The 12,267-nt window shown below is 40.1% G+C and overlaps 2 protein-coding genes across 20 annotated transcripts in view; one reads left to right on the top strand and one right to left on the bottom strand.

Moving 5' to 3' along the window:
• The window catches only part of Cacnb2 (calcium voltage-gated channel auxiliary subunit beta 2), a 327,915-nt gene extending 323,553 nt beyond the window's left edge, over nt 1–4,362 (top strand). For 8 of the 15 annotated variants that reach the window (XM_021233647.2, XM_013121383.3, XM_005081266.4 and 5 more), the window contains 3 exons: nt 341–436; nt 1,653–1,841; nt 2,586–4,362. In XM_021233647.2, coding sequence (XP_021089306.1) covers nt 341–436; nt 1,653–1,841; nt 2,586–3,074 — 774 coding nt within the window. In that variant the 3' untranslated portion in view covers nt 3,075–4,362. The remainder of the gene's footprint in view (nt 1–340; nt 437–1,652; nt 1,842–2,585) is intronic. The other 7 variants (XM_021233649.2, XM_005081270.4, XM_005081267.4 and 4 more) reach the window with 1 other exon arrangement.
• Nucleotides 4,363–8,102: 3,740 nt separating this feature from the next.
• Nucleotides 8,103–12,267, bottom strand: part of Nsun6 (NOP2/Sun RNA methyltransferase 6) — a 41,830-nt gene continuing 37,665 nt past the window's right edge. For all 5 annotated transcript variants that reach the window (XM_040755455.1, XM_013121381.3, XM_021233652.2 and 2 more), the window contains 2 exons: nt 10,367–10,492; nt 8,103–8,646 (listed from right to left, as the gene is read on the bottom strand). In XM_040755455.1, coding sequence (XP_040611389.1) covers nt 8,413–8,646; nt 10,367–10,492 — 360 coding nt within the window. In that variant the 3' untranslated portion in view covers nt 8,103–8,412. The remainder of the gene's footprint in view (nt 8,647–10,366; nt 10,493–12,267) is intronic.

The following is a 12,267-nucleotide window of genomic DNA, read 5'->3' as shown; positions in this document are numbered from 1 at the left end:
TGATAAATACTAGAAATATTTCCTACAAACAAGGATCTTTGAGGTTCATAATTTTTTTAAACTTAAATAGGTCATGAGGCAGAAAGCTTGAGAACTGTTAGGCTAGAAAAAGACTCAGCATTGGTTTTATACTAGTTTTTAAGGCTTGCAAGAAAGTTATGCAAGAATGTTAATTTTGTGGCTAATCTCTATTTTATTTCTCAATGATATATGCTGTTCATCCATGTATTATTTATATAATGTATTGCAAATATATGTATATTATAAAGTAGTTCATAGTGTACCCTGTAGCTTAACCTAGTACAGATATTCCTCTGTTACAAACCCCTACCTTTTCCAGGTTTTACAAAGGTTAATAAAATCTCGAGGGAAATCTCAAGCAAAACACCTCAATGTCCAGATGGTAGCAGCTGATAAATTGGCCCAATGTCCTCCGGTAAGTTATCTACATGGTGCAAAGAGCTGAGAGATCATACCTGCATTTTTAAAAAGTTACATACCATACCTGTAGGAAGATATGTCTCCTTACACACGTGGCATTCATTCCAAAAAATTAAAGTATGCCACGGCTTGTGTGACCATGCATTTTGAGAATTTGTAGGCCAGGTAATGACCACCCATCCAAAATGCTACAGGCATCCTGTGCAGGCCTCGCCTTCTAATACAGGACTATGATTTTTATAATCATATAATTTTTATATGATAGACCTGTTTTGGAGTCTGGTTTTTATCCACCTCTAGCCACAGGGAATAAGTTGTCTTCTCTTAATAAGTGTCTGAGAAATTGACTTGGGATCCTGTCAAACTAAATGTTGACTTTCATTTATGAGAATGCAGATGTGACCTTGCTTACCACAGCATACGTGGAGGTCAGAGGACAATTGTGGGTGTTCGTCCCCACCTGCTATCTTCAGACAGGGCCTCTTGTTGTTGGCTAGTGTATATGCCAGGCTAGCTGATTCCCAAGATTCTCTTGCCTATAGCCTATGTTTCTGTAGGAGTGCTGGGATTATGGAAGCTCAGTGTTATGCATCTGGTTTGGACATGGGTTCTGGAGATTTGAACTCGGTTTCACAGTTGCACAGCAAACACTTTTACCCAATGAGCTATCTCATCACCCCCAACCAAATTTTTACACAGTAAGTTTCCTAGAAACACATTCCTAGTTTGGGGACTATAGATCCCATCTAGTGTTCATTAATTAAATTTCTAGATCAACAATTTTAAATCTCCAAAAGTAAAGGACCTCTCCTCCCACTGAACTGTCAAGTGTGGATCATGTTAAAATGTCAGTAGTTTTAACTACTGCCAAAGTGCATGACCTAATCCTGCCTCAATAGCTTCCAGAACTTCCTGCAGTCTGTATCAAGAACAAGCACCCTTCTAAATTGTATGTTTTTTTCACAACTGATAATAACTCCCCTGCATTGCCCTTGCCAATCATGCTGACAGCTGTCCATTTTCAGGCAATTAGTTAACCATTCAGTGTTTTAATTAAGGATTTGAGGTGACACACATGCATAAACTAAGAGGCTCCGCCAACAGAAAAGGAAAAAAAAAACAAGCATAAACAAATACAATGGTAGGTTTGGGGAAGAGAGGGAGCTTGGCCCTGGGTTGCATTAATGCACTATCTGAAATGCTTACTTTAGCAGGAGTCATTTGATGTGATCTTGGATGAGAACCAGCTTGAGGACGCTTGTGAGCATCTTGCCGACTATCTGGAGGCCTACTGGAAGGCCACCCACCCCCCCAGCAGTAACCTCCCTAACCCTCTCCTCAGCCGAACTTTAGCCACTTCAACTTTACCTATGAGCCCCACCCTAGCCTCTAACCCACAGGTAAGAGGGCTTCCTTTATGGTCTTCATGGAGAATCTAGGCTGCCTGAGCTGATACCTCTGGGATTCAATCCCAGAGACGAAATTTCATGCTTGCTTTAACTCTCATTTGTTCACCAAACTAAGAAACATGTGTGCCATTTAACCAAGTCCATCTAGTATGAGTTGTATACCTGAAAGCAGTAAACTGAACATCACACTACAACCAGCTCAGCCTCTGAAGCCCCCTAACTGGTCACTAAGTAGTAGACTGCCTGAAGTCAAACCCTTCTTGCTCTGCTTCTTGCTGTGATTACAAGCAAGTTCCTTGGTTCTTCCTGCCTCCAGAACCATAATAGTGAGCTAGCTCAAATGGCTTCATAATTGATTCAAAGGATTTAGCTCCATATTATGCCACTTGCAGAAAAATGGAAAGTTAGTAGCCAACTTAAGGACATTGTCTCCTTTGTGAGGGTTCTAGAATAGTACATATCCCATTATATATGCCTGAGTTTTAATCTGCTTAAGCAGATTAGTTAAAACTAAGTTATAAGACACCTGTATAGGTAATAGAATCACAAGAGACTATAAAAGAACATTCTTGTGACTATGAACAGAAGTCCAATTTAAGCAGTGCCACCAGGTGTCTCAAAAAGTACCTAGGCTAGGCTTCATTTCAGCATTTGTGTACTTGAAAAGGGATGTACTTACACAGTGTTGCTCTCTAGACACTTTAAAGTTCCTTCATGTGGGTCCCTTTTCTCCAGGGTTCTCAAGGTGATCAGAGGACTGATCGCTCTGCTCCTAGGTCTGCTTCCCAAGCTGAAGAAGAGTCTTGTCTGGAACCAGTCAAGAAATCCCAACATCGTTCTTCCTCCTCGGCCACACACCAAAACCACCGCAGTGGGACAGGTCGAGGCCTCTCTAGGCAAGAGACGTTTGACTCTGAAACCCAGGAGAGCCGAGACTCTGCCTATGTGGAGCCAAAGGAAGATTATTCACATGAACATGTGGACCACTATGCCCCACACCGTGAACATAACCACAGAGACGAGACCCACAGCAGCAATGGGCACAGACACAGGGAGTCTCGGCACCGCTCTAGGGACATGGGGCGAGAACAGGACCACGAGTGCAGCAAACAACGAAGCCGGCATAAATCTAAGGATCGCTACTGTGACAAGGAAGGCGAAGTAATATCCAAGAGAAGGAATGAGGCTGGCGAGTGGAATAGAGATGTCTATATCCGCCAATGACCATGTGTGTTCCTGCCCCCAAGTCTTAATGTAATATTGTCCTTAAGCAAAATCTCTGGGGGCTACATTGCAACCATCTGTGATCTGTCTTGTATATTTTGTGCTGCTGTTGCTTGAATAGCAATAGCATGCAATCAAGTATTAATACACATTCTTTTGTAAGTACCACATAAATTGGCCTAGTGCAGCTGCAGTCCTCCATCTTTATCCTGGACTCTACAAAAGCTGTTTGGGGTAGCTGCCACTTAACACAGTGGCTTCAGAAATGTGCATAATGGATCCAGTGAGCCAGATGCAGCACAGATAACAAGTGGAATTTCTCCAGCTTTTTAATACCCAGATACCTAACCCATCATTCTTCCATGGACCACTGTTTCTTGCTTGTACCTCTGGCTGACTAAATTTGGGGACAGATTCAGTCTTGCCTTACACAAAGGGGATTATAAAGTTAGAATCTATTTTCTATGTACTAGTACTGTGTACTGTATAGACAGTTTGTAAATGTTATTTCTGCAAACACCTTATTATAATTATATATAATATATATATATATATATATATCAGTTTGATCACACTGTTTTAGGGTCTTAATGCCAAGTCAGCAGATTTGCTTTATGAATCACAGGGACTAGAAATGCCCACATTCAGGAATTTCTAATAACATTGTCTAGACACCTCTCCCCATTCTAAAAGAGAGCCTGTACATATTGTAAATATGTGTGATTGCTTGACTTGAGGTTTGATTTCTGAATGTTATCCCATTCTTTTAAGTTTTTAATTTTAACCATAAATTATGGTAAATATAACCAAACTCCAGAGGTTTCTCTACTCCATACAGTCCACACTGATTGTGACAAACACGTTCTTAGCAGCTAGTGTCTGTTATAGTCGCTGCACTGGAGTATCCAAACTGACCCCGCCATGTGCACGTGAGTGTGAGTATGAGTGTGTGAGTGGCTGAGCTGAGGTGGAATACAAATGACTGCTACAGAAACTAGAGGCTGAGAACCCTGCCCACCTGGCTTACTATTTAACTATGTTGTATGTTGCTTTCAAAACCCATTGAGCAGCCAGGGAATGTGAAGAAGCTTGCTGCCAAAGGTAACTAGGAAGCACTCATCTACAGACTCCTTGCTTTAGCTCCTGAAAGAGAAAACACGGGCATCTTGTACTGTGAGTGTTCCACTGGAAATGTACAATCTTTGTGTGTCAGAGTATTTTGTTTTAGTAAGAAATGTTTACACAGCTTGTGCAATTATTTCGTAGGGGAATAAATTTTTATAACTTATCCCACTTCACTTTCTAACCTTGCCTACTGCTCCTGTTGTTTATCTTCAATTCCCTGAACAATATCTATCAGAACCCAGAAGTGCTTCTTATAACCAAAGTCTCTGCTAAATCTTGAGAAGTTATCAGGGCAAAATGGGATGACTTGATGACAAAAGTCAAGAATATCTTCTTACATGAGACACCTATTCTGAAGAGGAACCTAGGGGACATTTACTTCATGCCTCAATTTGCCTACTTAAGAAGTGTGCAATGCTCGTATGCTAAGACCTCTGTATCTCTCAGAAGCCCAGTGCTGATAGATAGTGAAGACTACATTAGCTGCATGGGCTTCTAGCATTTGAAGTTTTTCCCAGGAAAATGCCTATCTGTCGTTACCCAACCAGATCCATATATTACTAAAACAAATAATGGTTATAATAAATATACGTTTTGATTTGTTTCCAGGATATTCCAATTTTTTCCCAAATATTCTTAGACATTTATAAGTAAAACGATTTTGTATTTAGAGGAGTTTTACACTTAATACTTTATCCTATACCTAAGAAAACTAAAGTATTTAAAATATGAGTTGCATACACTATTTTATCAATATTTTACCTCCTTATGAAAATTTCCCCTTAGAATCAATACTATGCTACTTACAGAATTTACAGACTATACCCAAAATTAGTGTGACCCAAATTCAGAATGTTTTCATAATCCCTTCTTGTGTGTGATTTCATCCAAAGGCACGGCTCTGAGGTACTCAGTCTCATGAAGGATGGTATTTCTATTACTTGCTATCACCATAAAGCCCTTTAAAGAATAGTTCTAATGGTGTCCACCTTTTAATTTGTACCCAATTCTTAGGTCCTCACTTTACTATGAATATGTCTGTGCAGATCAAAGCATTCCTCTGTTCTGCTGAAGGATCTGACACAGGGGCATGTCTGTAGAACTTTGTACAGTGGATCTATGTCAGCAGGGTGCAGCTCATCTAGAAATAAGGAAATAATCCCAAGGAAGATGGGGGCATTTTCTGACTTGTAGAATGTAATACCAGCCTTTTCACAAGCAAAGGCTTAATCTTAACCTCCTCAGTTGTAAAATCCTAATTTCCTTTTTCTGTAGTCAATCCAGGAAATGCTGGAAATGGAGTTAATAGTGTTATACTTCTATGTCAGTCATTTAGTTTTTCCTGTGTCTTTCTCTACTGCTCTTTTACTTACTTACTGATACCAAAAAAAGGTGCTGCTAAACATAGGATGTCTTACAGTCATATTGTACTTCAAGACAATGCCACATTTTAACATGGTCTGCCCTGAATTCCTGTTAAACAAACACTCATTGTCACAACACTAAACTATTTAACAAACTTGTTTTAAAGTCATTCATGGAAACAAAAAGCTGGTATCTACACTGTTCAGCGGCATTAATTGCCAGCTTAGGAATGAATATGTTATATTCCACACTTACCATGGGGAACATCTTCAGCCAATAACATGGTGTTCTTCTGGTAATCTTCCTTTCATGTCTCATTTTAAAAAAAGAAAACAACAAAAAAAAGGTAATAAAACAGTTCCAGTGTAAACCAGAGAGGCATCTTATTCCCATATTAATTCAACCCATAGAATAATCCAGATTCATATTTAGCAGCTGATTTCATGTTTAAGAGGACCCACAGCTTCCCTGTCTGCTCAGTGAGGTGCTGCCACTGTTCCTTGATGCTCTGGTCTTATTCCAGCAAGTATCGTACTGCTGGCTCTTGGTCTTATTAACTGCTTTCCTTCACTTTGCTATATAAACTAAAATCTAACATAGGGTTTTAATTAACATGTATTTATCATTGAGTTAAATATTTTTTCTGTTTTCATAGAAATAATCTATATTAAAACTATGTTTAAAAAGATATGTTAATAACCTCCCACGTGTCCCTGATTTTTTCATTTATTGCATCTTTTTCTACCACATCTGTGTCCTTGGAGAATGCATGGTTTGCTTTCAAATTTGAAGGGAAGAAATGCACTGAGAAAGGCCCATTTTAATAGGAAAACTGTTAGACAGTATTTAGTGTGCTAGCTCTGCACGCACTCTGGTATTGACTAGAATGGCTAAAAGTTGACAGCATGCAGGTTTGCTGCTAGGCTATCTCTCTCCCATTCTCACCACAACTTATACAGGCAGCAGGAAAGAACAGTGATTATGGTGTTGCTTAAAATACAGTCTTAAAATCAGAGGGGCTACAATGAGTCCCAGAAACAGAAGTGCCACAAAGAGATGATGTTTCTATTTAGTCAAAATGGCATCTATTGAACACAGGCAGAATGAAAGATGGATAAGGGCTTGCTTATATACTTGAATCTTAGGAAATTCAATGTAATTTTTCATGTTCAATAAGCACCTGTTGACTGTCTACTCTGAAGAAGTGATAGTGAATAAAAAAGAAAGAAAAAAAAACAAACACTGGTTTATCTATCCTGGTACATTTCCCAAGTGTAGGAGTAAACTCAGGATAACAACACAGTAAACTGGAATCACAATGTACCAAGAGCTATGGATACAGACACTCTGTAGAGCTCTGAGCTGTTCAAAAGAGACTTTGTCCAGGAAGGAGCCACCCAAAGGCTTTACTGATCTAAGAACTGCTGCAGTCATCATGGATACAGTAAGTTGTTATGAGACCTTCCTACAGGAAACCTACAAGTAAAAAAAAACAAAAACAAAACAAAACAAAAAAAACAACAAAAAAAAAACTATTAGCAATTGGTTCTAGTTGTCTATTTGACACAACCAAAGCCCAATAATTTGGGAGGATGGAAATGAAAAATAACAAACCAGTCTGATATGTTCCACATGAAATCTTTCAAATGTTGCTGGGTACTAGAAACCTTAATAAGAGTTTATCTACAAAGCAGGTAGAATGAAACCAGCCTGAGGACATGGTGATGTATTTGAAAAGCCAATACTTAGGCTGCTACTGTGGTCTGGGCAGACTGGATTGAACTATCTAGAGTAGACTAGCCACAGTGGCAGGATGCCTGATCACTTCTGCAGATAGGCGAGGTTCTTGTTTTTGTCTGAGGTAAGTTCACATTTGATTAAGAAGTTTTTATTTTGTCTTATCTATCAGACACAGTTGCCTGGAGCTTGTGTTCTGTGTAGCTGCCTATGCTCATCAAGAGAAGCCAAGGGTCAGCAGAAAGTACTAGGCTAGGTCTCAGCTATCAGCAATTGTTTTTCTGCTTCTCACCAAGCATTTTTCTATTATTTTGCATGATTTCTCTTCCAGAAGGTGATAAAATACAGCCAAAATAATCTACAAAGGTAAATACCTGTATTTCACCTTTTAGAATTCCCAACTTCATTTAAGACAGTTGAGGGCTGAAACGATGGCTCAGCAGGTAAAAGTATTTGTCAAACAAACCTGACAACATGAGTTCCAGCCTCAGAACCCAAGGTTGAAGGGGACAATTGACTCCTAAAGTTGTCCTCTGACTTCTATGTGTGTGTCATGGCATTAGCAGTACGTCCACACCCAGATCATACATAGTAAATAAGTGAGTAAATCTTTACATTAAAAGAGGCCTGATTTAAAATTGGGGGGGGGGGGGGGAGAGAGAGAGAGACAGAGACAGACTCAGGTAACAAGCCTACTTACCTCAGTCAGGATGCAGTAAGGGTTACCGCCCATGGCCGAAATGCTTAATGAAATAACTACTGCCATCTTTGGAACAGAAAACAGCTTTTTTCACAACCACATGAAAGGTTTAGTTTTATTCTTCTGTCTTTAGACTATTTTTCACATTAGAAAGACTAATATTTGTGAGTTAAAACTGACAGTGTATCCCAACTCTACAGAGAATTCTTCCTTTCCTTTTGTATCATGTAAGGCAGATTATGGTTTCCCAGCACCACCCCCCCCCACTTCTCCAGGGCCACATATGCACACTGTGCCTCTGATCCCCTGGAAAATGTTACCATCTTCCTGTTCACAGAGCAAACATGCCATCAGTCCATTGGTCTCACAACACTTTGATGTAAGAAAAGCAACATGCAGTGTTCCAAATTTTCATTTCCGAGAAACTTTCTCTTCTGTGCTTTTACATTTTAGAAACTTTGCAATAAAGAAGCCTATACAATCCTTGTTGGCCAGCCAGATCATGTCTTCTCTTTTGGCATCTCCCAGACAATCAGTGTCCATGTCTTGCAGTGGCACAACAGATGGATCAAATCGCTGCAGCTGTTTCAATTGTTCCGGTGACAGGCCAGCTCCCACCATTCCTTCTCCTCCGATTTGTGGTTCCTGTTGGGAAGAAATGAATAAATACGGTTGAATGCCCTACAATTAGTAAGTTGCCTCCTTGTAGCTTAAGTTAAGAAGACAATTTGGTTGTGCATTAAACCCCTTCAAGAAGCATAAGTACAAGTAAATATCCTTGCTTTTATGGGTTGCACATGCCAATTTGAGGGAAGTAGAGAAGCAGTGATGACAAAGGACTTCTTACTTATTTAGGATCCTTCGTGCTTATGTTATGATACTTAAAAATGCAGCTCTAGCATATTTCAGCTATAAGACTTAAGCAAACAGCATTACCTAACTCCATTTACTCATACATATAAAATACCCAGTTCTTAAACTAAACACTACTAAAGACAACACTACTGGGCCTGGTATATCATAGCACTCACTCGGGGAGTGGAACTTTATCCATGAAGCAAATGAGTAGTCAGTCTTATTCTCTAACAGCAGAATGAGCCAGCCTCTGAGACATCTCAAATGCCTTTAACCACTCCACCTCTATCATAGAAGGCTTATCATTTTACACTCACTAGAAGAATACATATTAGAAAGGATATATAAGTCGGCTACATCAACTAGGCTTTAAGGAATCCAAAAGAATTTATTTTTGAAAACCACCAGTACCAAAGATCCATAAATGCCAACAAGTCATCATTTCACAGACAGGTGTCTTGGGACACTGGTGGAAAAGAAACTACTGTCAAGAAAAGAGAGTCATTATATATGGCAGTGAGGGGAGAATGTTCCGTTACTTCTTTATACAGATTTGATGTGAGTTCTGAAGTCTTGTTTTCTTTCATTTACAGGTAACTGTCTTCATCTCTCTGTCCAGAAGCAATTTCTAGACTGATTTTAACCTTTATTGTCTGTAGGTTAGAGTTCTGCATAGGAAGCCACAAAGTCATATGTCTCAGAATGTTAATATCCCTGTAGACATGACTATCTCAAAGTTGAGTCAGCTTTATTAAAAATCATAACAAAAAACTCAGGTCAGTGCTCACTGAAACTAGAAAGGGCTTTAAAAATACCCTATACTAACAGAAAAGTGTAAAGGGTGGCATTTCTGAGCTGCAGCTTGTTCCCACAGCTGGTTTTTTGTTATTCTTAAGCCCACTGCTGCAGAAGTGCGCTAGATGTGGCAAGAAGCAAAAGTGCTCAATCTTTTCTAAATCAGAAAAACAGAGGACTAGGATTGAAGTACATAGTCTCCTTTTAAGGGGCTGGAGAGATGACTCAATGGTTAACAGTGCTTGCTGCTCTTACAGAGGACCAGATTTGGTTTTTAGCATCCACATATGGTGGTTCATAACTATCTGTAACTCCAGATTCAGGAGACTTGATGCCTTTTCTGACCTCCACGGGCAACAGGAATGCCCATGGTGTATATACATACACATGAACAAAATACTCATACACATAAATAAATCTTAACTAAAAAGAAAAAAGAAAAGCATTTTTTTGCAGTGTTAATAACAGCAAGTGGGATAAACAGTAGAAAGATACCCAAGCTTGTCCCAGTTTAGCACAATGGCAGCATGCAGGGAGAGGGGATGCTTTCTCATTTGGTCATGTGAATGAATCCCCATGGTCAGTCAGAATACACCATCACTCTTACGAATAGGGAGCTTCAGAGTTCGACACACTTCTCCATAACATTGTGTTTATGCTAGTGCACATCACACTCTGAGATGCTGATAAGACTGGAAAATGTTAGTGCTCTCACCTGGGGTTGAAGCTGAAGGCAGGGGAATGTTTTGAGGGCCCAGGCAACTTGCTCTTCATTTTCTGCCAGTGTTACTGTGCATGTGCTGTAAACCAGCACTCCCCCTGGCTTCAGCAGCTGAACTGCCTACAGAAAACATGCCATAGACCAATAAATACCTAAAAGTAAGTTATAGGATAGCACATGGTACCTTGTAAGCATTTGGTGACAATAAAATGCTGTCCTGTAAGATAAAGCTTCTTCCTGCAGTTAGAGCACAACGTATACACCGCTGCCTGCATGGAGCCTTACCTGAGCGCTTTATGATACACACAGACTCAGTCTCTCACATACAACCTTCAGTTACCTTCCTTCCCACATTATCTTTATGTTCAAACTTAAATTTGTAGGGAGACCTCCTTTCTGAATCCCATATGCATGCATTCAGTTATCTTGTCAGCATTCCTGCTACCCCAGGAAATGTGTCCCAAACAAATACTCATCATTCTCTGTAACCTACTGGAAAAGCTTTCCCAGTCTTCCCAAAACTTCAGCCCTGAACCTCTGAGCACCAATTACACGTGTAGTCCTATCACCTTCCCCACCCACTAGCCAGCCCTACTGACCTTTCTTTCAATATATAATGCAGAGATGGCTCAGTGGGTAAAAGCACTTACTGCTCTAGAAGAAGACCCAAGTTCAAGTCCCAGCATTCATATGATGGTTCACAACTCCCTATAACTCCAGCTACAGAGGATCTGATCCCCCCTTCTGACATCTGCTAGTACCTGCATGCACATGGTACACATGCATACACTCAGGCAAACATGTATACATATGAAATAAATATGTGTGTGAACACACAGTACAGCTTTTGGCCTCTCCTCCTAACTTCCACTACCATCATTTCCAGCTTCTTTATTCTTCAGCTGAATTACACAACAGTAAAATCTGCCAGCCTGCTATAAGCCAGTCTCCACATACCAGTCTGAGCAATGCTTTTCAACTTGTTGCTTCTCAGCTTCACAGGGAAAGTCCTGAAAGAGTTTCCAAGGTGTTCCTGCCCTTCTGCACTAGCAAACCTGTCCTCCTACTGTCCCTGTAACACCCAAAGTCATTACTACTTTAGGGTCCTTGGCCAGGATAGAAACTCTCTGACTTCTCCAAGTTGCTTGTTATTACATAAAGGTACTTACAGGTCCCCTTCTCTGAAATGCTCTTCCTGATCTAAATGGAACCCACAGCACTCCTTTCTTTCTGTAGTTTGATCTACAGCATTAATGTCATGTAATATAACAAACTGCCAGTCAGAAGATAAGCTCTTAGAGAAGGGCATAGATTGTCTGTTTTCTTGGTTATGATCTAGACATTATTTTACAGGTATTTAACAGGAATCAGGATATATGTTATCATGCTAAAGTAATTTTCTCCCAAATATCGTTAGTTTAATCTTCTCTTTTATTTTTAGGCAGGGTCTCACATATTCCAGGCTGGCCTCAAATTCTCTGCTAGCCAAAGATGACTTTAAACTTATGACCCTTTGCCTCTATCTCCAGAGTGCTAGGATCACAAGTGTGCGCTGTTCCACTCAGTTTATGTCTTACTGGGAATCTAATCCAAAGCTTCATGCATGATAGGAGTAATGGTTAATGTTGTCACCTGGATAGGATCTAGAATCACTGAGGAAACAAGCCTCTTGACATGTCTGTGATCAACTGTCTCGATTAGGTTAACCTAGGTGGCAAGACCCACCTTCACTGTGGGAGCACTATTCCACAGGCGAAGGTTTGGACTGATTATAAGGAGAAAGGTACATGAGTACTAGCATCCATTGCTCTCAGCATCTAGCTGCAGATGGAATGTGACCAGATGCCTCAAGCTCCTATTGCTATAACTTCCTCCCCATGATGGACTGGATCTTT

The sequence above is a fragment of the Mesocricetus auratus genome, unplaced genomic scaffold (assembly GCF_017639785.1).
Source record: "Mesocricetus auratus isolate SY011 unplaced genomic scaffold, BCM_Maur_2.0 Super-Scaffold_100013, whole genome shotgun sequence".
Lineage (NCBI taxonomy): Eukaryota > Metazoa > Chordata > Mammalia > Rodentia > Cricetidae > Mesocricetus > Mesocricetus auratus.
The sequence above is the reverse complement of the archived record's forward strand: the minus strand, read 5'-3'. Positions and strand labels throughout refer to the sequence as shown.